At 39.5% G+C, this 27,964-nt stretch overlaps 1 protein-coding gene across 1 annotated transcript; it reads left to right on the top strand.

Annotated features, from left to right (window-relative positions):
• The first annotated feature begins 391 nt into the window (after window positions 1-391).
• On the top strand, window positions 392-26,679 carry LOC103242384 (myosin-1). Its single transcript, XM_008010369.3, has 40 exons — window positions 392-418; window positions 668-698; window positions 2,260-2,499; window positions 2,600-2,743; window positions 2,859-3,015; window positions 4,098-4,125; window positions 4,860-4,974; window positions 5,073-5,165; window positions 5,297-5,360; window positions 6,020-6,118; window positions 6,206-6,309; window positions 6,444-6,582; window positions 6,798-6,916; window positions 7,002-7,151; window positions 9,505-9,675; window positions 10,477-10,786; window positions 11,180-11,247; window positions 13,023-13,110; window positions 13,193-13,310; window positions 13,609-13,732; window positions 13,821-13,957; window positions 14,057-14,312; window positions 15,902-16,144; window positions 16,237-16,413; window positions 17,207-17,352; window positions 17,434-17,524; window positions 17,619-18,008; window positions 18,358-18,484; window positions 20,129-20,247; window positions 20,408-20,604; window positions 21,327-21,510; window positions 21,793-21,958; window positions 22,052-22,176; window positions 22,698-23,006; window positions 23,094-23,297; window positions 23,631-23,756; window positions 23,847-24,017; window positions 24,275-24,379; window positions 24,499-24,594; window positions 26,426-26,679. Exons 3-40 carry the CDS (start codon window positions 2,296-2,298, stop codon window positions 26,576-26,578), a joined length of 5,817 nt encoding a protein of 1,938 aa, XP_008008560.1. The 5' UTR covers window positions 392-418; window positions 668-698; window positions 2,260-2,295; the 3' UTR covers window positions 26,579-26,679.
• Window positions 26,680-27,964: the final 1,285 nt, after the last annotated feature.

Below are 27,964 nucleotides of genomic sequence, written 5' to 3'. Positions count from 1 at the left end.
AAGCTTTCCTCCCGAGTATACTATCATAACTGTGCAGGCAGTTGAAAAGACTTCACACAGGCGACTCTATGAAACAGAAGAGCAGTAGGCAACAAAGTCCAGGGATTCCAGAACTTAGCTGTCTTTGAAACAACACCTTACATTATTCCAAAAGCCAACAACTTTAAGATTGCCAACGACTCAAATTATTTATAGGAGATTGATTCATATACTTAACCCAATGTGAGAGGAAATATTTCTAATTATATCCAAACATCTTTAATATGAGGGGAATTAGGCTTGGAGACCGGCAATGCCAAAAACATGTTTTGCCAAATATGTTTTAAGAAAGAGGAGGAGGTTACGTGTTTTCCATATTTGAGCCTATAAAAGTACCCTTGGAATGAGTATGACTTGTCTCTCCTCATACAGCTTCAAGGTAAGTGTGTGTGAGGACAGGGTTCTGTCTGGAGGACGGTAAGGGATGTCTGGCTGCCCCCGCGCATGCCACACATCCTGGCTCCCACTGCCCCTGGCAGCCCTGCCAGTGAAGCACCAGCTTACTCTGTAGCAATTTTAATTAGATGTTGTAGTCTTCCCAGTCATTTCCTGGTTCTCAGTTAAGAATTATTCTACAACTGGGAATTGTTATAATTTAATCAGAAGAGATTTGCTCTTTTTCTTACAGTTCTGATCCACTTTAAGGTCGCATCTCTACGGTAAGACTGATTTTTTTTTTTTTTCTCATTGCTCACAGAGCGCAAGGAATCTTCTGCAGTGGTTTGGAAGTGGTAGGGGGCGGGGTGAGGGGAGTGATAAAAAAAAAATCATTTCCATTTCATGGTTGATCGTGCTTCTCTTAAAAAATGGAGAATGACTTGAGAAACTGGTTCTCATTAACTCATATCCCTTGCAATATATGAAAATGTTTTCTCAGAGTCTTTGGGAATTTTATTCACAATAGTGAATTTCATTCACTATTTCCAGCATTGTAGTTTATCTTTTAAATGATTGCATTACAACATGCAATGTAACATTTCAAAGTGTTACTCAATTATCAAGAAAATCTAAATTTTCTATACTATGGCTTTTCCTCAGCCCTATAAATATAAAAAACTATGAGAGATGAGGTCTAAATGGATAAATAGAATGGTCTGAATCTTTGCCTTGGAAAAGTTGCTTAAATCTGCATGTTGTTTCACAATCTGTAAAATAAAAATTAACGAATATATATATATATACACACACACACATATATACACACACACAATATGAAACATGATTGTGAGCATATTCAGCAAGATGAAGCATTTTAATTGTGTTATCAGAGTCAATATAGTTTCAATGGGAAAAATGTGAAAAATGTATCCAAATGAGCTTTCCTGGAAAAGGTACTTTTATTATTACAAAGTAGAATATACATCAGGATTATTGACAGCATTAATGAATGCTAGTTAATGTGGATCCTGAAAAAGAACAAGTCTTGTGAAATTGTTATAAAAATGTTAACAATAAAGCAAGAAAACATAGGTAATAATGTTTTATAATAAACATTTGAGAAATGCTAAAGACCAGGGAAGAAGCTGAGTTTGTCAAAATTATTATACAGAGACAACAGAAACTGATAGATAATAGAACATTTTTTAACCATGCAAAACAAAGATCCATGCATTTCTGCTTTCCTGTATATTAGGAAGTCTTTGTAACTCCCAAGTTCATAATGAAAATATTTCCGTCATGTACAGAGTAGTTCCTAAAATTATAGCAACATATTCCTATTGTTCTTTTAATTCACCAAGCCAGCTTTGAGCCCTTCTCTGTGTCCAGCATGTGTTCTAAGAGGTGTGAAGGGTACCATAAAAAGAAGAGAACTCCCTGCCTGCAAGGTGCTTATAATCTAGTTGGGAAGATAAAAAACTATAAGTGAAAGAACTAGAGACTATCCTGCCACCATTATAGCTTTACGTTCTCCATAAGCCAGTGATAGACAGCTTATAATGGTTAATATACATAACAAATGAAACAGAGAAAGCAGCTAAGAGACTGCGATAGGTAAGCCAGAAACAACAGTCTCTTTCCAAATGCATGATTAAGTCTGTCAGCACTGGCACAGAACAAAGAGACTGACATTTCATCCTCAACCAAGCCAGGGAGGTGGTCATACCCAATGCAATACGAAGCACTCAACTGGTTGGTAAACTTTTTAAAAAAGTTTTAAATGTGAAGCTAATGGTCCAGTTTCTTAATTTCTACAATTTCTTTTCTTCCTCTGCCAACCAGGGTCCTTAACTGGGCTGCCATCAGTAACCTGCAGCCATGAGTTCCGACTCTGAGATGGCCATTTTTGGGGAGGCTGCTCCTTTCCTCCGAAAGTCTGAAAAGGAGCGAATTGAAGCGCAGAACAAGCCTTTTGATGCCAAGACATCAGTCTTCGTGGTGGACCCTAAGGAGTCCTTTGTGAAAGCAACAGTGCAGAGCAGGGAAGGAGGGAAGGTGACAGCCAAGACCGAAGCTGGAGCTGTGAGTAAAAACATCTGGAGCTGATTAGACTCTGCCTCATTTCGGGTTAAGTTAGCAGACACTTATGTTTTGATCTGGCCTCTCTTGTTTGACTGGACAGACCGTAACGGTGAAAGACGACCAAGTCTTCCCCATGAACCCTCCCAAATATGACAAGATTGAGGACATGGCCATGATGACTCACCTGCATGAACCTGCTGTGCTGTACAACCTCAAAGAGCGCTACGCAGCCTGGATGATCTACGTGAGTTCTTTCTCACGGCCTTCTACTCATGAGAGTAGTTAATAGTTTTTGACAAGTAATAGATGATTAAGGTCCCCATCCAATAATTCTGTTCCCCCCCTTTTTTTGGATGCAGACCTACTCAGGCCTGTTCTGTGTCACCGTCAACCCCTACAAGTGGTTGCCAGTATATAATGCAGAGGTGGTGACAGCCTACCGAGGCAAAAAGCGCCAGGAGGCCCCGCCCCACATCTTCTCCATCTCTGACAATGCCTATCAGTTCATGCTGACTGGTGAGTGGCTCAGTTGGTTTTCATATGAATTATTTTACCACCCATAATCACAAAATGTTAGAACTAAAAAAAGACCTTTAGAAAAAAAGCCCAATCTACCCCCCTGGTTGTTCAGCAGAGGTGACTAAAGCACAGAGAAGCACATACTGTCAAAGCTGGTATTAAAACTCTGCTCTCCTGATTACACCTCCCTGACTTTACTAGGCCATGCTATTGCTCCATCCCATTAAGATGAATTTGTTTATGGTCTCCTTGCTTGGAAAGACACAATTTATTTTATATATTTAAGTAATAAGAGCCAAGATTAAGTAACAACTGAATCATATAAATCATATATTATCTGAATAGAAATGAAAAATAGGAGTTCAATCATTTTGGTGCCTCAGTTTCTTGTTAATTATAAATTAGATAGTTTTACAAGTACTGTCATCTCTTTAAAGTCATCAGAGTACATCTCAGAGATGATATCCTTTGAATGAAGATGATGTTTTGGAGCTACACACATATAAACAGAAACTGTTTTCCCGCCTTAGAAAGATTTTATTTTGATTGAGGCATCCTCTCTTACTTCATCTTTCTTTAACACCATGGTACCCTTTTGGGAGGGCTGATCGAAGTCAGAGCTATAGTCTGTGGCCAAAAGACACTAAATATTTTCTGTTTGTCTTAGAAACAAAATCTCAATCACAGCTTAACACTATTTCAATCTATTAAATGATAGTCCAAGCCTTTAGCATATTATGTATTTTTCAGCTATAGGCATTAATCAGCAGACAGTATGCCACTGAAATCTACAGATGACAACTAAGGAATGCACCTAGCTTTGGAGAATACTGCTCTTTATATTAAACCAACAGGACACACTTTCTTTCTGTATTAACTTAAGGAATTTAAGATATGACATTTTTATGTGTCTCTTCCCCCAATTTAAGAGGCTTAAATATAATACCATAACTTTACCACAATGTGTTGAAAAACCCCATTGAATACATGACATTTATACTCAAATGCTCTGTTTCCCTATAGAAAGTTTTGTTTGTGTAACTGATACATATGCTGATTGTCCACTGTTTTTCTTCTAGATCGGGAGAATCAGTCTATCTTGATCACGTATGTATTCCTATTCTGAGATTTATTGGCAGTTTATTCTCACTGGAAAAATGACAAACCAAAAGAAGAAATTAGTTAATGCTCCCTACTAAAGCAGTGAATGATCAACCTGGAACTAGATATAGGTTTAGCTTTATTATAAGGTTTACATTGCATTAGAATATAAAATAATAATGTTCCAAATCACCTCATTTGTTAGTTCAGTCTTGAAAGTTCCACAGAACTTTTCGGTGAGTAGAAAGTGTAAAATGAGCTTGGCTGGAACCCAGTATAGTGCAATGAGCAGCATACAGCATTCGAAAGGTACAGCAGTTTGGAAATATTACTAGCGGTTCATTTTTAAGGCCCACTTAGAGAATGTCTGTTCCTTCAAAGACCAAACTTGAGCCATGTCTCCAGTACAAGGAAATGGAAAAACACATGCACGTTTCATAGAGTTTCCTACTAACTGTTTCACTCACTATAGAGGTGCTGAGTAGCTGCTTTTCAGACCCCTCAAACCCAGAAAAAAAGCTGACACATTATAAACACTCAAGAAATACGTGTTAAATGAATAATGGCTGATTTTTTCTACTTCTTGTCAGTGCAAAGCAATAGAAATAATACGAGCTATATGTAGGCTGAAAAGAAAGATGTAAAAGGCTCTCTGATAGAGATATAAAGACAAAGGCACGAGGTAGTTGTAGTTTCATTTGTCGCAGTGCTTAATTTCTCATGTGTTTGGCCTTTGACAGCGGAGAATCTGGTGCAGGGAAGACTGTGAACACCAAGCGTGTCATCCAGTACTTTGCAACAATTGCAGTTACTGGGGAGAAGAAGAAGGAAGAAGTTACTTCTGGCAAAATACAGGTGAGTCTGATTGTCACAGTCACAATCCAGGCTCTGTTGGGACTCTCGGGTAGGAAATTCCCAAGCCCCAGATGCAAGGACTGCTCTTGCCTTTACAGGGGACTCTGGAAGATCAAATCATCAGTGCCAACCCCCTGCTGGAGGCCTTTGGCAACGCCAAGACCGTGAGGAATGACAACTCCTCTCGCTTTGTAAGTCTCTTGGTTGCCAAAGGGTCTTCTCTGCCTTCAGATGCCAGAGAAAGCATGTCTGAATTATTTCAATGGCATCCCTACTGTGTACTTCAAGTTTTGGGTATAACAACATCTTTTTTACTTACAAGGGTAAATTCATCAGGATCCACTTCGGTACCACAGGGAAACTGGCTTCTGCTGATATTGAAACATGTGAGTAACAGGACCTCCTAAATAGAATCCAAGAATGGCAAATATTGGTTTGGAGGAACACTTTGCAGCTCCTGCTGAATATGGAGCTTGTAAAGCACCAGTCTGCTGCCAAACATGCCTGTGGTTAATGTCAGTCTTATCCACAGCCCACAGTGTGCTTTACCCACTCCAGTCATGAGGTAATGCTTCTGTGGGAACTGCCAGAAACTGCTGGGCATGTCCAAAGTATGCCAGCCCCAGAATGATTTCAAATTTTTTTTTAAGAAAAAACTAACACTAGGAGTAAACAAGTTGTCCAGGGATTGAGGATATGTGATTTCTTCCCAGCCTGAGCTTTAATACTGTTGCTTTTAGTAGTCCCTCTATTATATGGCAACAGGATGCTGCAGAGGGAGTCTCAGGACTCGATTATATTCCAAATGTCAAGGATCTTCTGTATGCGAAGTGAATGTCTTGATCCAAGCATATTTCACTTTTTTCCCAGGAGGTAGGAGGAACTGCAATTGTGTTTGTAGAGACAAAATATGTGGTACTTCACAGGAACATTCAGCTGAAATCTCAAGAGGTCAATGAGATTTAGCTAATGATCCCAAGTCCCCAAATCACTCCAGGACACTGTGTAATTTTCCCCGTAATCTGATGTCTACTCTCTGTTCCAGATCTTCTGGAGAAGTCTAGAGTTACTTTCCAGCTAAAGGCTGAAAGAAGCTATCATATTTTTTATCAGATCATGTCTAACAAGAAGCCAGATCTAATTGGTAAGAAATAACTTAAATTCACAGCTAGAAGATTGTCACTGTACTATCTTCTAATGTAAAACAAATGCCCTGAATTCTGTGACCCAGAAATGCTCCTGATCACCACCAACCCATATGACTATGCCTTCGTCAGTCAAGGGGAGATCACAGTGCCCAGCATTGATGACCAAGAAGAGTTGATGGCTACAGATGTAAGTTATACATGAATTTTCATTTAAAATCCATTATGCATGGGAATGGCAATAACAGTCGTCTCTATGTGTGTAAAGGATACAGTATAAATTCCCTTGTGCCCTAATCTTTGTCTTCTCATCTCTCCTGGTAGAGTGCCATTGAAATTCTGGGCTTCACGTCAGATGAAAGAGTGTCCATCTATAAGCTCACAGGGGCTGTGATGCATTATGGGAACATGAAATTCAAGCAAAAGCAGCGTGAGGAGCAAGCTGAGCCAGATGGCACTGAAGGTACCAAATGAATCTCCATCTGGGTTTAATGAGAGAATATAGGCAAAAACGTCCATTCCAAAACTCAGGTCTTCTTTACAGCTGAGCTCCTGATGGACATACTCAGATGTACCCACATACAGACTTTCTACAAAGTTATTCACTCAATACTCTGCCCCTTTGAACTGTGGGTCCCAGAGTAGGTCATATTGGGTATCTGAATTATGTTTCTGCAGTTGCTGACAAGGCGGCCTATCTCCAAAATCTGAACTCTGCAGATCTGCTTAAAGCCCTCTGCTACCCGAGGGTCAAGGTCGGCAATGAGTTTGTCACCAAAGGTCAAACTGTGCAGCAGGTAAGTGCATGACCTCAATGAATCACACACATCCCAGGCCTTCATGACATGCCTTTAATAACACCAACAAACTTTATCTGTGAAGGTGTACAATGCAGTGGGTGCTCTGGCCAAAGCTGTCTACGAGAAGATGTTCCTGTGGATGGTCACCCGCATCAACCAGCAGCTGGACACCAAGCAGCCCAGGCAGTACTTCATCGGGGTCTTGGACATTGCTGGCTTCGAGATCTTTGATGTGAGTTAGCAGAAAAATTGTACCAAAAAAAGTTTCCAACAAGCAAGCTTGTTGCTGCAGTCATATAGCATGACTGTAGTCAATTATGGAAAGGGTCTATGAAAAATAGCTGCACTATAAACTTAACTGACACATGAAAGAGCACCAAAAGACCGTGAAAGGAAATGAACTTTGGAATGAGACAGACCTGGATTCAAACTCCTGCTCTGCCAATTACTAGCTGTGTAATAATGGGAATGGTACCTGATTGATCATTGGGCAAATTCAACCAGGACCTGTAGGTAAAGCACTTAGCATTCCAGATCACAGACTCACTTCTGAGATCTGTCTGCTAGTTTCAAGATTTCTGAATTTTCAGCCCTTAACACAGTCCCCAAGCATGCAGCAGCACTCAGTAAACAGTAAGATAGTGAGGGCAACAATAGGATCAAAGATGGCAGTGGAGAAGACAAAGTCTTTAAAAGAAAGACTTCGAGATTCTGTTTGCCGAGAAATGAAATGTGTTTAATTATTAGGATAACCTCTGCAATACCCAGGTATTGAGTATAGAAATGATATCATAAATAAACTCAAATTTGTCTACCTAAGAAAGAACATCTGCTACACAGCTTACGAAATCCTCCACTTGACAGCAGTATCTTGGATGTGTCTCATTTAGAGGTCGCACTTCCAAACTTTTATCTACGTATGGACTGATTGAAACTGGATGAAATTTTAGAAATGGAGGCACTTCCAGACATTTCCAAGCCAACGTGGGAAGAAAGGAATAATCTGTCATCAAGCAGGAACAGAAAAAGCAAACCACACTTTTTAAAATAAGAAAACTAATGACAGGGTACTTGCAATCATTTTGAGCTTTTTTTTTTTTTCAAGTAACAGCTTTATCGAGATATAATTAACGTTTCATACAATTCACCCATTTAAAGTATAAAATTCAATGGTTTTTAGTATATTCACAGGTACTTGCTATCATCACAACAATTTCAGAACATTTTCATCACCCCAACAGGAAATTCCATTTTGTCCTCCCCCTAGGCCACAGAAACCCCTAATCCACTTTCTGTCTCTGGATTTGGCTATTCTGCACACATCATATAATGGAATCAGATAATATGTGGTATTTGTGACTGGCTTCTTGACTTAGCATATGCTTGCCAAAACTCAAGTCTTCTTTACAGCTGAGTTCCTGATGGACATACTCAGATGTACCCATACACAGACTTTCTGCAAAGTTATTCACTCAATACTCTGCCCCTTTGAACTGTGGGTCCCAGAGTAGGTCACATTGGGTATCTGAATTATGTTTCTGCAGTTGCTGACAAGGCAGCCTATCTCTTGACTAAGCTTACGAGCTTCCCCCTTGTAGAGCTCCTTTGACTTTTCTGTATGGTGATAGTGCCTTTAAACAAGGGCATCCTCAATTGTGTTTCTATGTAAGTGTCCTGAATAAGAAAGCAGGGAAGGCCTACTCAAGTTCTGAGAGTAGTTACAAACACTGGCTCTGGTATCAAAATGTTGGGGTTTCTGCCATGACCCTTACTGCCATGGTCTTACACAAGTTACTTAGCCTCTCTAATAGGGTTTCCTCACCCATGAAATGAGCAAATGATACCACCTGCAAAGGTAGCTGTGAGGATTAAATGCAGTCACTTATACAAGGCACTTAGCATAGTGTCTACTGTAGAGTAAATGTTCACCAAATAGTAGCTGTTGAATTTTTAATATTAAGGACGACATACAGATCGTAATGGCTCAGATCTAACAAACTTAGCTAGTTTACAACATAATCATAAATCATTAAGAAACCTCTGACCAACAAAAACAAATACTGTAAAAGCCAAACAACCTTTTAAAAAAAACTTTTAAGTTCAGTGGTACAAGTGCAGGTTTGTGACATAGGTAAGCTGTGTTGCCCACGTATTAAGCCTAGTATGCATGAGTTATTTTTTCTGATCCTCTCCCTCCTCCCACTCTCTACCCTCCAATAGGCCCCACTGTGTGTTGTTTCCTTCTATATGTCCACGTGTTCTCATCATTTAGCTCCCAGTTATATGTGAGAACATGCAATATTTGGTTTTCCGTTCTTGTGTTAGTTTGCTAAGAATAACGGCCTTCAGCTCCAAACAACTTTTTTTATTGCATAGGAAAGCATCATTCAGAGCTTGTTTGACGGGTGTTGAAGAGACAATTTTAACAAGTATGCTAATAGCAGCAAAAACTTCATTGCGTAGGTATAGGTAGGATAAAACGATACCACCCTAAGAGGGCAATTTGGCTAACTAAAAAAACACCACTTTCAAAGAGAAGATTTCATTATAAATGGAAGGCTAATTTGTATTTTCCACTTATTTAGTTCAACAGCCTGGAGCAGCTGTGCATCAACTTCACCAATGAGAAACTGCAACAGTTTTTCAACCACCACATGTTCGTGCTGGAGCAGGAGGAGTACAAGAAGGAAGGCATTGAGTGGGAGTTCATTGACTTCGGGATGGACCTGGCTGCCTGCATCGAGCTCATCGAGAAGGTTGGCTTGCTTTTTGCAGATCACAGATCATACTGCTGTACAGTATTTAAAAGAAAATCATAAAATCTTGATATAGGCAACGGCTAAATATTTCTACTTGTGAAAAACACAAGGAGAATTCCTTATTTTGCCAACTCTGAGGTAGATATGCTGATAAAAGGAGATTAAATATTTTCTGTAGAGTCTAGAACTCAACACATACTCACAGTTTGCAATACAAAGTGTTACATTTAAAGTCATCATTCCTTACAAAAGGTGCACTGACTAGAATAGTTTTTACTTTTTTGTCATCCTAAAGTCATCGTTACTGCATTAGAAGTATGAATTTCTACTACTGTGCGTTAAAGCAGAGGCTTTTAAAATCCAGGATGCGAAAGACTCACCAAGAATGTACAGTTGCAGGTTTCCCTCATCTCACCCCTAGAAATACTTTCTGGTAAGTGTAGGATGAAACATCGGAATCCTCATTTTGAACAGGTGATTCTGATGCAGCTAATTTGCAAGTCACACTTGGAGAAATATTGCTCTAAGGTCTCTGGGGTAAAGACACAAACTCCACATGAGCACAGCCCTCATCTGTCTTACTCTATCATATCCCAGAGCCTGACACAGCACGTGGCTTCTGATCAGCACCCAATAAATATTGGTTAAGTTAACGACTTCTGACCAAAGGAATGAGTTTTCATTAACTCTGTAGAATTAAAGGGTGAATTGATTCAGATGGGATCATTATTAACGTCACGTGTTATTTCTACAAGCAGACAGAATTCAAGTGGCATTTCTTCCTTTTCATGCTTCCAGCCTATGGGCATCTTCTCCATCCTGGAAGAGGAGTGCATGTTCCCCAAAGCAACAGACACCTCCTTCAAGAACAAGCTGTATGAACAACATCTTGGAAAATCCAATAACTTCCAGAAGCCCAAGCCTGCCAAAGGCAAGGTTGAGGCCCACTTCTCTCTGATTCACTATGCTGGCACCGTGGACTACAACATTGCTGGCTGGCTCGACAAGAACAAGGACCCCCTGAATGAGACTGTGGTGGGGCTGTACCAGAAGTCTGCAATGAAGACTCTGGCTCACCTCTTTACTGGGGCAACGGCAGCGGAAGCAGGTAATTATCAATATAATTAATCTTTTACCTCATATATAAAACATAACCAGAGGTCGGATGCGGTGCCCGTAATCCCAGCATCTTGGGAGGCCAAGGTGGGTAGATCACCTGAGGTCAGGAGTTCAAGACCAGCCTGGTCAACATAGCAAAACCCCATCTCTACCAAAAATACAAAAATTAGTCGGATGTGGTGGCAGGTGCCTATAATCCCAGCTACTCGGGAGGCTGAGGCAGGAGAATCGCTTGAACCCAGGAGGTGGAGGTTGCAGTGAGCCAAGATCACGCCACTGCACTCCAGTGTCTCAGGAAAAAAAAAAAAAAGACAAAACAAACAACAAAAACCATAACCAGAGAAAGGCCGTCCTATGATTGCTTCTTTTTTTTTCCCCTTAGAGGCTGGTGGAAAGAAAGGTGGTAAGAAGAAGGGTTCCTCTTTCCAGACCGTGTCTGCTCTCTTCAGGGTACAAACTTCATTTTCTCTGTCTAATTAGATTTAGGATATTAAATGTACTCTATGGTGTGGGGGAAAAATAATCTTTCAAGGATTCTAGAACTGGATGTGACTCAATGAGATAGTTCAGCTGGTAGTGGTAAAACTGAGTTTTAGGGAGCTTGGGGATAGTTTGGAAGACACACCTCACTATTCAGAAGACTCAGGAGTCAGGGGAGATGAAAGTGAATTGCAAAAGTCAGTATCAGACAGCAAAATTCAATTCTGGGGCCTGAGAATGAGGTCATTTAACACTTAAAAGACTCCACTGGGACAGGATTAAGTAAAGCTGAGATTTGCTTGAGGCTTTGGGAGCCTCCAAGTGATTTAGGTGCTTAAAGATATATTGGTATAGAACAGAAATGAGTAGATTTTGAAAGCTAAAGATAGAACAGTGGTGGGAATTGGAGCCCCCATCAAAAGAAGGAAATAAGAAACCAGACGTGATTAAAAAAAAAATAGCACTTGAAAAAAAAAATACGGCTGAGTACAGTTGCTCATGCCAGTAATCCCAGCAATTTGAGAAGCTGAGGCAGGCAGATCACTTGAGGCCAGGAGTTCGAGACTAGCCTGGCCAACATGATGAAACCTCGTCTCTACTAAAAATATAAAAATTAGCCGGGCATGGTGGTGCACGCCTGTAATCCCAGCTACTCAGGGGGCTGAGGCATGAGAATCGCTTGAACCCAGGAGGCAGAGGTTGCAGTGAGCTGAGATCGTGTCACTGCACTCTAGCCTGGGCAACAAAGCAAGACTCCATCTCAAGGAAACAAAAGAAAGTCTATTTTTCTTTTGGCAATCCCATTTCTGATTCCATCTCTAACAACTGATGCTGTAGATATTTGGAAAAACCAGGATTTCCAAAAGATGGAAAACTTTACACGCTTGGTAACATGGCTGTCAGTTTTCTACCAATTCCCAGAATAGGCATTAATAAAGGCCACTTTCTGTGGAATAAGTAGGAGGACACAGCTCTGTATCTATGGCAAGGAATAAGCATGTGATAGACACACAGATACAAGTGAAAGTCAGGTAAAGAAAGAAGTGGGTGTGCCTGGGTGCCATGGCTCACGCCTGTAATCCCAGCACTTTGGGAGGCTGAGGCGGGTGGATCACTTGAGGTCAGGAGTTCGAGACCAGCCTGGCCAACATGGTGAAACCCCGTCTCTACCAAAAATACAAAAGTTAGCTGGGGGTGGTGGCGTGTGCCTGTAATCCCAGCTACTCAGGAGGGTGAGGCAGGAGAATTGCTTGAACCTGAGAGGCAGAGGTTGCAGTGAGCCAAGATTGCACCATTGCACTCCAACCTGGGCAACAGAGCAAGACTCTGTCTCAAAAAAAAAAAAAAAAAAAAGGAAGAAAAGAAAAAGAAAAAAGTGGGAGAATGAGAGAAAGGCATTGATTAGTAGTAAAATCAGACCATGCATCTAGGCACAAAGAGAAGGGGTAGAGTATTTCCATGTATTTAGAGTGTCATAGTGAATTTAAAACATATACTAGGAAATTCAACAGCAGTGAACAGTCACTTCAACAGCTAGTAGAAAACTATGTTTCTAATGCACACCAACAGAAAATAGGAGGACATATTGGGAATGTGGAAATTCCAGAGATAACTCTTTGAAAATTTTCATCTGGATACTATTCATTAGAATTAAACCAGTGTCATAGATCACAATTATTATGTCTATAAATATGAATGTAGAAAACAGTACATTTTTAAAAATGTAAACTTACATGGTTCCACAGGAGAATTTGAATAAGCTGATGACCAACTTGAGGAGCACTCACCCCCACTTTGTGCGGTGCATCATCCCCAATGAAACTAAAACTCCTGGTAAGACATTTCTGATAACCAGACAAGCTCCAGCGTGTGTGCAATAGACCAGGAAGTATGGCATGTGAATTCATTCTTTTAGGTGCCATGGAGCATGAGCTTGTCCTGCACCAGCTGAGGTGTAACGGTGTGCTGGAAGGCATCCGCATCTGTAGGAAAGGATTCCCAAGCAGAATCCTTTATGCAGACTTCAAACAGAGGTCAGACATTTTTGCTGTATATTATTTTAAGGTTTTTATTACTTCTTAAACATTTTTCAGTGAAAGAATCCTTTATACCTCCTCTTAAAATTGAAGAGAAGATAAACTCACTTAACAAACTTCATATTGACATAAGAAAAATCTGAAGTCTTTTGAATATACAGAGGATAGATAAAGGGGTAGATATGAGTTTTTGTTTATTTCAGATTACTCAGTGGCTATGTTGTTTCTATAGCCAGACAGGAAGATTTCTTGTCTGTGACAACAGCCATATCATTTTTTTGTCTGACTTAAACAGATACAAGGTATTAAATGCAAGTGCTATCCCTGAAGGACAATTCATCGACAGCAAGAAGGCTTCTGAGAAGCTCCTTGGGTCCATTGATGTTGACCACACCCAGTATAAATTTGGGCACACCAAGGTAATATTCTGTAAATCCTACCTGATGTTATTCCTGTCCCTTTGAATTTTATGTAAATTTTCTGATCTGAAATTCTTCCCACACATAGGTCTTTTTCAAAGCTGGTCTTCTGGGGCTCCTAGAGGAGATGCGAGATGAGAAGCTGGCCCAGCTGATTACCCGAACCCAGGCCATGTGTAGAGGGTTCTTGGCAAGAGTGGAGTACCAGAAAATGGTGGAAAGAAGGTATTAAGTAAAGAATTCTTTACTTAACCTCATCATCCTAGGCCTTTTAATTCTGCTTCTTATTATAATCTGATTTGAACAATTCTGTTCCTATGACAGAGAGTCCATCTTCTGCATCCAGTACAATGTCCGTGCTTTCATGAATGTGAAGCACTGGCCCTGGATGAAGCTGTATTTCAAGATCAAACCCCTCCTCAAGAGTGCAGAGACAGAGAAGGAGATGGCCAACATGAAGGAAGAATTTGAGAAAACAAAAGAAAGCCTTGCAAAAGCTGAGGCCAAAAGAAAAGAGCTGGAAGAAAAAATGGTTGCTCTGATGCAAGAAAAAAATGACTTGCAACTCCAAGTTCAAGCTGTGAGTGACCAGAAGTCATTTCCTGCAATCTGATGCTAAAACTTCAGCTCAGTGGTCACTAAGGAGAGGTCTAGATTCCACTAAATAAGGGACAGGTTATGAATCTTTAATAATCCACAACTCCTTAGAATGTTCTATAAAATTCCATACACAATATTACTAAAAATCAGTGTGGTAGGATTCTTTGCTGTCAAGAAGGGAAAAATAAAAGCATTTTTCCTTCCCCTCTGTTGTTTTCCATAGCAGAATGGGAACAGGAAATAAAGTGAGCTTTGCCCCCTAAATTCTCCCTACTGAAAAGTGCAAGTAAGAGCTGTGAAAAAGAAAAATACTGTCAGTGAAGAGGAAGGAGATTTTGATGAAAACGCATTAACTTGAAATCAATATTCTGAATTTTCTATCTACAATCCCCGAGCAACTTTCTGCTCCACTTTATTTTTAGAAACTTTTTAGTACCTGAAAGAGTAGGATTATGGCAAGAATAATGGCAATGCTTTCTGGTAAGGATAATGGCAATGTCTTCCATAGATAATGCCTATTTTTATGCAAAGTATGAGAGATAGGGTTGATACTCTCATTCTAATGTCCCAGTAACTATCCAGAGGCTTGGGGAGAAATATTTGCTCAAGAGCCACTACCTAACCCATTTTTGTAACCCAAATAACAAGACAGTTCAATTGCTGCCACCAAAGCCAACAGCAGAAACATTAAAAGTTACCCTCCTAGTTCTCTGAATTCAGAAAGGTAATGGACTAGTCCCATTGTGCCTACAAGTTTGGGACACATATTTAGAAAATCTAAAGAATGATGAATTGCGAAGACCTAGGTTGGCACTGTGACTTTCCTGTACTTTGTATAGATCGGGGTTTTCCACACTGAGGAGTGGTTCATCATGCCTTCAAGAAACAGGAGATAATCTATCCAAGAATACTCCTCTCCTTTGAGGATAGTATTATATAACCTCTGTTTAACAATATTCTATCAACTATCCACTAATAAATACTGGGTGAAGTTCCAGACAGGGATGTAAGTTTGAATGAGACATAGTCCTTCCCTCACAGTTTATCCCAACTCCTATTTCTTCTCATGAGAAATATGCTTGCTACTTCTCTAAGCATCACCTTGAACATGTTCCATTCCCTTTGGTGCTTCCAGGTGTTCCTTTAGTTCCAAGCTACTCTGTCACTGGATGACACGTCTTCCTTTTAAGGCACTTTTCTGATAGTACCCCTCTCTCCTAGCAACCTGCTAGAAATCCAATCCTTCTGTCTATTGGTTTTTCATATATTGAATGCTCCTGAAAATAAATATTAAAAAAAGAAAATTAGCTGACCTGAAATTATATACAACACATTATATATGTTATAGCAAATATAATTGTAACATAATTTCACCAGGAACTATGACTTAAGTTCCTTTTTTTATCACCAGACTCATAAGTGCCCAATAAATATTTGCTGAATGGTAGAAAGCTAATAAAAATTAACCTGAAGCCTTAAAACAATTCACTTGCTTGGTTTCAAAATATTAATAAAATCTGAAAATGTCTAGGAAACTAAAATCTATAAGTATCTATTGCCTCTTCTCAGGAAGCTGACAGCTTGGCTGATGCAGAGGAAAGGTGTGACCAGCTGATCAAAACCAAAATCCAGCTAGAGGCCAAAATCAAAGAGGTGACAGAGAGAGCTGAGGATGAGGAAGAGATCAATGCTGAGCTGACAGCCAAGAAGAGGAAACTGGAGGATGAATGTTCAGAACTCAAGAAAGACATTGATGACCTTGAGCTGACACTGGCCAAGGTTGAGAAGGAGAAACATGCCACAGAAAACAAGGTTATCAATCATATTCTACAATACTGTATAGAGGTTCTGCCACCCAACAAAGCTGCTTTAGAACAACTAAGCTGCTTTCTTCACCTTTGTAGGTGAAAAATCTCACAGAAGAGATGGCAGGTCTGGACGAAACCATCGCTAAGCTGACCAAGGAGAAGAAGGCTCTCCAGGAGGCCCACCAGCAGACCCTAGATGACCTGCAGGCAGAGGAGGACAAAGTCAACACCCTGACCAAAGCTAAAATCAAACTTGAACAACAAGTGGATGATGTAAGCTTAACATTATATAAAAATGATTTTTTAAAAATTTTGTAACAAACTAAGTAAGCGTGAGTTTGTGTTTTTATGATGTAGTGAGTATTTATCAAGTACCTCCTATGAATGAGGAATATGGAATACCATCTCTATTACAAGGACTAAGATGTACACACAAGAAAGTTGTTAAAATCAATAAAGAAAGTTAATTGTGAATAATAGACAATATGGGTAAAAGAATTGAGGGAAAAGAAGCTTAACATGTTCACAAAGAAAAGCTATACAAGCAAAGCAGGTCTTTAGCTGGGCTTGAAAGACAAGTGGCTATGTGCAGTTACAGAAGAGGGTGGGTGTTTTAAGCAGGCAGCATAGCAACAGCAAAGAAGTTGTAATGATCAATAAGGTTTTCTCTCACAGAAACAAAGGACACTCAGAATTAGGAATGTGGAAGATGAAGAACCCACTGAAAATGCCTGAGTAAGGGAGACATTAAAAAAGTCATGGTTTGGAAGTATTAGCATGGTGTCCATCCCAGCTGGAAAAGTATTGGATTCCAGTGGGGAGATGCAGAAATCATAATGTCTCACTAGTAACTTACTGTAACAATGTGACAAAGAGGCATATTTTACCTTTTAAATGATGACTCTTTCGACTAGGTAAATTACCAAGGAGAATGGAATCAATGGGACAAATCTGCCTAATTCATAGAAAAAATAGTTTGCTGAATAGATACAATGTTGAAAAATTTAATCTGGGACAGAAGGTGGTACCCTTCTGAGAACCATATTCATGGATTATTAACTTTTAGCTTGAAGGATCTTTGGAACAAGAAAAGAAAATCCGGATGGATCTAGAAAGAGCAAAGAGAAAACTAGAGGGAGACCTAAAATTGGCTCAAGAATCCACAATGGATATAGAAAATGACAAACAACAACTTGATGAAAAGCTTAAAAAGTAAGCAGTTTCAGGACAAGAGTTTTGTGGGGAAATTACTCTTAATATTCCTGAGACTGACATAAAGTGCTTTTCTAATAGGAAAGAGTTTGAAATGAGCAGTCTGCAAAGCAAGATTGAAGATGAACAAGCCCTTGGTATGCAGCTGCAGAAGAAAATCAAGGAGTTACAGGTACGTTAAATGATTTTCACCAGGCTAATTCAACATCAAAAAGTTACTGACACCAAGAAGTTGAGTTTATATTAATATTTTTCACCATTTCCAGGCCCGTATTGAGGAACTGGAGGAGGAAATCGAGGCAGAGAGGGCCTCCCGGGCCAAAGCAGAGAAGCAGCGCTCTGACCTCTCCCGGGAACTGGAGGAGATCAGCGAGAGGCTGGAAGAAGCCGGTGGGGCCACTTCAGCCCAGATTGAGATGAACAAGAAGCGGGAGGCTGAGTTCCAGAAAATGCGCAGGGACCTGGAGGAGGCCACCCTGCAGCATGAAGCCACCGCGGCCACCCTGAGGAAGAAGCACGCAGACAGTGTGGCCGAGCTTGGGGAGCAGATTGACAACCTGCAGCGGGTGAAGCAGAAGCTGGAGAAGGAGAAGAGTGAGATGAAGATGGAGATTGATGACCTTGCTGGTAACATGGAGACCGTCTCCAAAGCCAAGGTACAATCAACACTTCACATGGATTATTTGGTTTTTTGTTTTTCCCTTTAGCATAAATATGATTTGTATCTCAAACATCTCGTGAACTAAATCAGGTGCCCTTTTATTCATATCATGAATAGTGCAATTTAGTAAAGTAGTTAGATTAACAAGCAATTCAGTGGCAGTATGCTTGGACTATGTATTAGTCTTTCCATCACAATCTAAGACCTTTGCTGGTTTTGTTTGTAAAGACAGTTTCTTCTCAAAATAAATGAGTACTGCAGCTCCTATGGAATGTTTAGATTACTGAAACTTTCTTTGGTCCAACTACTGACTTGAGATGCCTTCTACCACTTTTTGAATGCAGGGAAACCTTGAAAAGATGTGCCGCGCTCTAGAAGATCAACTGAGTGAAATTAAGACCAAGGAAGAGGAGCAGCAGCGGCTGATCAACGACCTCACAGCGCAGAGAGCGCGCCTGCAGGCAGAATCAGGTGGGCCATTTACCAGTACTGACCTTGAATGAAGAATTCCCCCTGCATGTACGATCTGCTGAGAAACTCTGCATTTAGTTACTTGAGGTCATATACTACCTCCCTGGGAGATCCCCACTAATATGAAAACATTATTGACCACTGGCATGAGGTTGCTTTCTTTCATATATATGAGAGAAATATATGTGTATATATATGAAAGATATATATATACACACACATTATATATATATATATATAGAGAGAGAGAGAGAAATAGAATCAGGCCCTTTTATTTTTGAAGACTTTAAGGAAGATTTGGCTTTAATCAGAAAGTTATCAAAAACAAAGTGTATCCTTACAGTACCTCTTTTCACTTTTCAAAATGCTTTCGCAAGCTATGTGTTACTTTATTTTCCTCATTAGTCTGTGTAATACTATCCCCATTTTAAAGACAGTGGATTATGGTAGTGATGAAGCGACTTGTCCAAGAATGTTTACTCCAGTCTTTTTCCTGAAGTCTTGCCAATTACTGGTAACTAACATGGTTAAGTAGGGAAATATTCAAGACCACAACCCAACTGAGAAACATTCAAGTAAGATTTGTAGATTTTTGATTAGAGAAATTGGAAAGTTTCTGCATTTATTCCCCCTCCTACTGACCTGTCCAACTTTCTACCAAAGTTCTATCTCCCTAAGTACAGATAACAAGATGGAAATTGTTTTATGGGTAATTTAGGCTATTAAAGTAATAGGCAGGTTAAAGTGTTGGAAAATCACTCTACATCTTTGGTATTCAAATACGTTCTTTCTGTAACAAAGTTCAGAATAAGTTTTTTTTATTTTTGTTAAAAGGTGGTCAGTATACTTCATGAAAAAGAAAAACTATATCCTCAAGGAGTCAAAATGTTCCTTGTAGTTTCTCTTCCTCAATACATGTTTATTCCTCCTAACTCAGTGGTGTTTAAAAAGAAAAGATAATTCTTATTAAATGCCAAAGAGATAAAGTTCAAGATAACTAGTTTAAAAATGGTGTGGAAAAGTTTTCCTACCTTTCTAACATAATGTAGTGTATTTTCTGCATTATGGTGCTTAAAAAATTAAAGACATGTGTAAATGCCATTTAGTTTGGAAAGTACTTATCCAGAAACTAATTCATTCTGGGGATGGGAGACCACTTAGTCATTTCTTAATATAAAAATCCTTCCAGAATTTCTTTTGACTATCACTTCTACTTACAGAAGAAATTGCCCAAAGTCTCTTATTTTCCACAGTATAAATCCTTTGTTTCAACCAACTTTCAGTGGAAGGCAAATTAGTCAACATTATTGCCTTACATAAAATAAAAAGTACTGGAATATTTTGTTGGCTTGATTTACATTTCTTTCATGTTTCTTCGTCAATTCTGACTATGATCAAATAATCATAAATATCTCTTGAAATCTTTTGTGCTGTACACAAGCATGTAATCTGCCTCAAATTTCTCCATGCTTCTAATTTTTACATGGATTTGCTTATCAGGGTTAAAGCGGATGTTGGTGGTTTGTTGTCACCCATGCCCTCCATTGAGTTTCAGACTTGGCTCCCTTTCCCTGCTCAAGTTTTTATTTTAGAGTTTTAATTTCCAAAGTAAGGTTGAGTTTTCCGGACCTGGGTCTTTTATAGGTGAATTTTCACGCCAGCTAGATGAAAAGGATTCATTAGTTTCCCAGCTCTCGAGGGGCAAACAAGCTTTTACACAACAGATTGAGGAACTGAAAAGGCAACTTGAAGAGGAGATAAAGGTAAGTTCCACTTGTTGTTGTCGTTCTTGTCATTATTGTTCTTGTAGTTGTTTGTTTTTCACTTACTTTTACAGACTTTCTTCTGGTGGCCTATAGGAGATCAGGAATCAAACATCACTTTAAATATATAAAATTAAGTCACCAACCTCTATGTTCTCAGGCCAAGAGTGCCCTGGCACACGCCCTGCAGTCCTCCCGCCACGACTGTGACCTGCTGCGGGAACAGTATGAGGAGGAGCAGGAAGCCAAGGCTGAGCTACAGAGAGCAATGTCCAAGGCCAACAGTGAGGTTGCCCAGTGGAGGACCAAATACGAGACGGATGCCATCCAGCGGACAGAGGAGCTGGAGGAGGCCAAGTATGTTCCAGACTTAGTTAAAATGGAACTATAAGGGCAAACAGTTTCCTTGCTCCCAAAACATATGAAAAACTAGGGAAAAAACATTCTGGGACCATATACAGCCTTGTTGTTGGAATTAATGTTTTGGTAGATGCCTTAGAAGAGATTCTGAGAGGAGTTCTCAATGCAAAATTTATATCGATGTGGGAAGGCTTCTTTATTATTTATGGATTAATTAAAAGCTAGCACAAATAAGGGACATAATTAGACAGACAAAATCAAATATATTTCATTTGAATTCAATGTATCCAACATTTGAGCCCTTAATATGTTGGACAGCCTACAAGAACACAAAGATCAGTACGGTACAGACTCTCCCTCTGGGGATTAAAATTATATGGAGACACAGACATACAAAGCAGTAATTCAAGGTAGATGTTAATATTCGACAGAAGAGGAATAAGACAGCTACCTGGAAGGGTAAAATGTTAGCTCATGCTTGTCATGGATGGCCTTAAAGCCACTCTATGAAGTATGGCAATACCAAAATTAGAGTTGTTTTCAGTATTTGGTGGTAGGAAAATGGGAATGCGTTAATACAGAACTGGACCTACAAAACAAGCTTGAGAAGCAAAGTATTAAAGAAGTCTGATTGTGGAATTCACTCTCTTGTATCCACTTTGAAACACCCAATTCAGTTGACAGCCATTCACTTTTATTGTCCATATTTCACTTTTTAGGAAGAAGCTGGCCCAGCGTCTGCAGGATGCTGAGGAACATGTAGAAGCTGTGAATGCCAAATGTGCTTCCCTTGAGAAGACGAAGCAGAGGCTCCAGAATGAAGTTGAGGACCTCATGATTGATGTTGAGAGGACAAATGCTGCCTGCGCCGCCCTGGACAAAAAGCAAAGGAACTTCGATAAGGTATTTTCTCCAGTTTTTGCTTCAACTTTCAACATAGAATTAACAATAGCCTACTGCCTTCAGTGTGCCCAATTCAAACCATCTGAGGGCTGTCCTCAGTGGCTCTCGACCCATCAGCTGCTGTCTGTGGAGAGGGGAAGTGCTGCTGTGGTTTCTGTTCTTCTCACTTGTAATTTTTTTTTTTCAGTCCCAGAACACCTCAACTCAGAGTTGCTAGAATAGATGGTTTTTATCTCATCAAATTTTCTCCACTAAATTTCTTGTTCATTCCTTGACCTTCAGATCCTGGCAGAATGGAAACAGAAGTGTGAAGAAACTCATGCTGAACTTGAAGCTTCTCAAAAGGAGTCCCGCTCCCTCAGCACAGAACTATTCAAGATTAAGAATGCTTATGAGGAATCCTTAGACCAACTTGAAACCTTGAAGCGGGAAAATAAGAATTTGCAACGTGAGCACATTTTACCTTTTCTTTAACAATAAAAGATTTGAAAGACTCTTTTCCATCGATGAACAAATTTCTATATTTTTTGTTCACCAATAGAGGAGATTTCTGATCTCACCGAACAGATTGCAGAAGGAGGAAAGCGTATTCATGAACTGGAAAAAGTAAAGAAGCAAGTTGAGCAAGAAAAGTCTGAACTTCAGGCTGCTTTAGAGGAGGCAGAGGTAAGCATTTTATTGCATACTCTAAAACAATTACAAGAGGAATTGGGCTCTATTAAATGCAAGGAATGGTGAATCAAGAGAAACGAAAAATATCTTTTGCTCCATGTACTACGGATGAGAATGGAGAACTGACCACGCATACAACCAACATAACCATATGTCAAGAACTGTGCTAGACGCTGAACAAACAAAGATGAATCAGTTAAAGGCCCTGTTTTCAAGGACACAATTTACCTAGGGAGATAGAAGCATATAAAACCAATAATAACGTTCAATAATTTGTAGAAATTTCTATAACAACAAAATAAAAATGTATGATGGCAGCGCAAAGGCAGAAACTGTGTGTGTGTTAGAGAATAGTAAAAAAATGCAAGGGCATGAAAATGACACTCTTGCTTAAATCTTACTACTATTTAGAAATCTATTTCTAAATAAGGTTTCATGAAGGATAAATCATTCTTATCTCTAGAATACTACACACTTCCATTACCCTACTAATGTCACCTCTTGCTGTCATTAAGGCATCTCTTGAACACGAAGAGGGAAAGATCCTGCGCATCCAGCTTGAGTTGAACCAAGTCAAGTCTGAGATCGATAGGAAAATTGCTGAAAAAGATGAGGAAATTGACCAGCTGAAGAGAAACCACATTAGAATCGTGGAGTCCATGCAGAGCACGCTGGATGCTGAGATCAGGAGCAGGAATGATGCCATCAGGCTCAAGAAGAAGATGGAGGGAGACCTCAATGAAATGGAAATCCAGCTGAACCATGCCAACCGCATGGCTGCCGAGGCCCTGAGGAACTACAGGAACACCCAAGGCATCCTCAAGGTAAATATGTCTAAGAGATGGTCCCAGGACAATTGGAGTGGCTGCAACCCTGAATACATGGTGTCTCAATGACGGTTTGTTTCACAGGATACCCAGCTCCACCTGGATGATGCTCTCCGGACCCAGGAGGACCTGAAGGAGCAGCTGGCCATGGTGGAGCGCAGAGCCAACTTGCTGCAGGCTGAGATCGAGGAGCTGCGGGCCACTCTGGAGCAGACAGAGAGGAGCAGGAAAATCGCAGAACAGGAGCTCCTGGATGCCAGTGAGCGTGTTCAGCTCCTGCACACCCAGGTGCATGTAATAACAGAATAGTAAAAAATATAAGGGTATGAAAATGACATTCTTGCTGAAATCTTGGTACTATTAAGAAATCTATTTATAAGATCTCATGAGGGATAAAGTTTAAAATATTTTACTTTTTGATTATCTATATTTTTGTTTATCTGAACTATAACATCCATAGTTGATTGTCTTTTAAACATATGTCAACTTAGATAATTTATGAAACAAGGAGGAATATTAATGAATTCATTTAGTTAATTAGTTTATGGGTTCATTAGAACATCAGGCTTCCTAATTTTTCTCTCATGTGCCTAATATTTCTAAATTTCACATTTTAAACAGAACACCAGCCTGATCAACACCAAGAAGAAGCTGGAGACAGACATTTCCCAAATCCAGGGAGAGATGGAAGACATCGTCCAGGAAGCCCGCAATGCAGAAGAGAAGGCCAAGAAGGCCATCACTGATGTGAGTGAAGGGTAACACAGTGGTGGTCAAACTTGAATCTTAATTTGCTGTCTTAGCTGTCTTAACCCATTCTGTTTTACTGCTAATTAGGCTGCCATGATGGCTGAGGAGTTGAAGAAGGAACAGGACACCAGTGCCCATCTGGAGCGGATGAAGAAGAACCTGGAACAGACAGTGAAGGACCTGCAGCACCGTCTGGATGAGGCTGAGCAGCTGGCCCTGAAGGGCGGGAAGAAGCAGATCCAGAAACTGGAGGCCAGGGTGGGTCTCCTAATCAGCGTGTATTCCTATCTCATTCCAATCCAACGCATGATTCTGAATACCTAGCACTACTAGATGATGTGGGGCATACCGAGATGAGGGAGGGCTATTCCGTCATGCCCAAAAGTTCATAATAAGGAAAACGGAACTAGGGCATTAAAAACTACATATAAAGCAGAGTAAAAGAAGTATGTGTGTCATACGAAGAATTAAAAATTCGTCAAGTGAATGTCCTTAAAATGTCCATCTTCTTGTAGGTTCGTGAACTTGAAGGTGAAGTTGAAAGTGAACAGAAGCGCAATGTTGAAGCCGTCAAGGGTCTACGCAAACATGAGAGAAAAGTGAAGGAACTCAGTTACCAAGTAAGGAAAATGGCCTGTCTAGATTTTCACTTTAGTCTACATGGGATTAAAAGCCATATGTATGACAAAATGTGATACTTGTACCTTCAAGAAACTTACTCTTGAAAATATTATTTCAGACTGAGGAAGACCGCAAGAATATTCTCAGGCTCCAGGACCTGGTGGACAAACTGCAAGCAAAGGTGAAAGCCTACAAGAGACAAGCTGAGGAAGCGGTGAGTTCACAACCCCTTGGGGTGATTTTTCTCAGACATGACCAGGCCAGTTTAGTTAAAGCAACAAAAGAAAAGATGAGTAAAATGAGGAAGGATCAAAAGAAAACAAATGACTACATGGAGGTCCGAAGCTAAGGTAAAACCAACTGCCTGACAAGCCAGCAGAAGAGGTTCTAGAGATGGGGAAGAGCAAAGGCAAAGCTTTTGAGTGGAAAAGAGTTTGGCTCAAGCAGCAGACAAAAAAAGGAGGCAAGTACCACAGCTGGGGCTGGAAAGCCAGGCAGGAGACAGCTCATAGGGTCTTCCAGGCCATGGTAAGAAGTCTGGATTTTATTCGCAGTACAATAAGGTACTGGGAAGCCAGGGAGGGTTTTAATGTGGGTCAGTCATTACCTGATCTATATTTTTTAAAGAAAGTATTCGGGCTACTATGTAAAGAATGGGTTACTGGGTAACACAAGTGGGTGCAGACAGACATGTTAGGAAGCTTTTCGGGTTGGTTCTGTGGCTTGGAAAAGAAAGTGGAGCAGAGAGAAGTTGAAAGATTCAGGACATATTTTGGAGGTAGAAACTACAAGATTGCTAGTAGGTTGCACTTGGGAGATGAAAGAAGGCAATTAAGAGTAATTTATCAAGTTTATGATTTGAGTAATCAGGTGGCTGATGACTTAAGTGGGGAACAAAGGGAAGAACAGATTTGCAGGGCAAGAAAGAAACAGGAATTCTGTTTTAGACACATAATACCATATATACACAAGTGAACATGTCAAGTAAATCATTAAATATAAGATTCTGAAACTCAGAAGGTCTCGGTTATGTTCAAATCAGTAGATTCTTAACACTCCACTTTATCTCATTCCCCTATCCCATGATTCATCTGGACTAATAATCAAATAGTATCAATTTCCTACATATAAATATGCATAGTTATATATCACAAATGAGTTCCTCTGTTCATTGATGGTTTTTATTTTACCCCTGACATCTAAGGTAAGAGAGAGAGAAAGATGGGGATGGAGGGGAATGAGGGAGGGAGAGAAAACAAACACACGTGTGTACACGGACACACATGCACACACACACACACACACACACACACACAACTGTCCATATCTTGGACAAATTGCTTAATCTTTCTTCAGTTCCTGCTTTCCTCATCTGTAAGAGGAAAAGCTGAGGTTTTTTTCCTCAAGCTATACTATTTAATGATTCTAAGCTTTATGTCTGTTCTAAATTCGAATGCCACATTTTGGAGGTTCTTACTGAGACTTTTAAATAAGAATGATTACCAGAGACTAAACTAGAACTGACCTGCTCAAATTCTCTGCTGTATATTTGAGTATAATCAGAGACAGCTCAGACTATTTTAAGAAACAAACTTCTTGCTTAATTTCTAAACTTAAGTGGCAATAATTTATATTCACATGGCAATAACTTATATTCAAGCCTAATGGTTTGGTTTGGTATAGATCGCATACTTGCATTCTTAAAAGGTTTGGTTCCATTCTCAGGATTCTGAAAAACAACACAACACAAAACAAAACAAAACAAAAAAAACACAAAGCTGGACACCTGGCATATTTAGTAGTAGCTCCAGGATGTTTCGCTGTTCTAAAAGTTCAGATACAAATGTCACCTGTCCTTGCTTGTTATCTATGATTTCAAGAAGCTAACGCAAAAAAATAAAAATACAAATTCAAGAGCATTTCTCTAGGTTTCTTAAAAGATCTGCTAGAGTGATTCATTTTTAAGTAAAAAGGAAAGTCAAGATCCATTGAATTTCTGAAAAATTCTGAACTTTTCTTCCTCATAAATGGATTTCCATTCACAGGAGGAACAATCCAATGTCAACCTCTCCAAATTCCGCAAGATCCAGCACGAGCTGGAGGAGGCCGAGGAACGGGCTGACATTGCTGAGTCCCAGGTCAACAAGCTCCGGGTGAAGAGCCGGGAGGTTCACACAAAAATCATAAGTGAAGAGTAATTTATCCAACTGCTGAAAGGTGACCAAAGAAATGCACAAAATGTGAAAATCTTTGTCACTCCATTTTGTACTTATGACTTTTGGAGATAAAAAATTTATCTGCCAAAATCTTGTGAGTCTCTTTTTCCCCGCTATGGCAATTTGTCTTTAGAAGTACTGAGAAAAGAAAAACATCTCAACAGTTTGGTTAAATTTTACAGAAAAGTGCTTAGTCACCAATATTAAGACATGATAGAGAGCAGCTAGGCCGACCCCAGTAAGTACCACTATATGCGTCCCTATGGGAAGTAGGTGAACCTAAAGGTATACCACAGGCACACAAAACATAGAATATTTGGTAAACCTTACTTGACAAAACATAGCTAGTTTCTGTCAATGAAATTATTGATTTTCTTCATAAAATAATATGAAATCCTTCATCCTAAGGCTGAGTAAAAATAAATTAAAACATGTTGTTTACATAAAATAAGAGAAAAATTAAAAAATTAGGTTTAAGTATTGTCAAAAATATTTAAAATGCAAACTCTTCACTATAACTATATGAACCATTAAATTGGGATTAGAATCCCTTGAGAGGGAAGCATGTTCTGTAGGTTTTCTGGTTCTTTCTAAATATAAGAGATTTTAAGTTTTTTGTTATCTACAGATGTTTAGTTTGCTTGATTGTGCCCCCTCCCTGGTTACCACAATCAAATGGTAACCAGGAGTTAAAAATTGTTAAGAAATATGTTTCTATTATGTCTTCTATCTCTTTGGATACTTCTATCTCTTTGGATCTTTACAAAGATTTCTTCCAGTATATTGATAGCAATAGGTCAGTTCATATGTTTTAAAGTCAGTACGCTACTCTCATTACTTTAGATTTCTGTATTGTGTCTTTCTATAGTGCTATGACAATTATTGTCATCATTGTTGTAACTGTGGTATTACTACCACAGGTTTACCCGTACTGAGGGTAGCATGGGCCTTCCACCTATGTCAATTTTTTATACAACATGAGCAAGTAAAATAGCAAGTATCTTGTCTATTAAAGATATAACAAAGGTCTTGTGAGAACAGTACCCAGTCTACTTAAAAGGAACAATATACAATTAAATGTTTCTAATCTTATGATCCAGTAGGTTAAAATATCCAATCATACATCTCTGGACCTCAGTTCCTGGGGAAGATTCTCTCTGGGTCATTATGCACCTCCACTTATTTTCTATTGATTATTGGAAACAAGTCATTATTGTAATGCTATATCTTGGACTGGACTTTAAAATAATTTTAATAGATTTTAATATTCAGTTTTCTCCCAAAGTTTATATCCTAATATTCCAATTACACATTTCCATTTCCTTTGGTTACTGACAATGAGAAAAATGGATAAATAAATGGGCATAT

This window comes from Chlorocebus sabaeus, chromosome 16 (assembly GCF_047675955.1).
Source record: "Chlorocebus sabaeus isolate Y175 chromosome 16, mChlSab1.0.hap1, whole genome shotgun sequence".
NCBI lineage: Eukaryota > Metazoa > Chordata > Mammalia > Primates > Cercopithecidae > Chlorocebus > Chlorocebus sabaeus.
This window is presented reverse-complemented; position numbering and strand designations above follow the sequence as displayed.

What these genes read in the sequence shown, in the direction of transcription:
- LOC103242384 (XM_008010369.3), top strand. Translation starts at nt 2,296, where the DNA reads ATGAGTTCCGACTCTGAGATGGCCATTTTTGGGGAGGCTGCTCCTTTC. An exon ending in TATGCAGACTTCAAACAGAG is followed by an intron (nt 13,311 to 13,608) that starts GTCAGACATTTT and finishes TGACTTAAACAG; the next exon opens with ATACAAGGTATTAAATGCAA. An exon ending in CTTGATGAAAAGCTTAAAAA is followed by an intron (nt 17,353 to 17,433) that starts GTAAGCAGTTTC and finishes CTTTTCTAATAG; the next exon opens with GAAAGAGTTTGAAATGAGCA.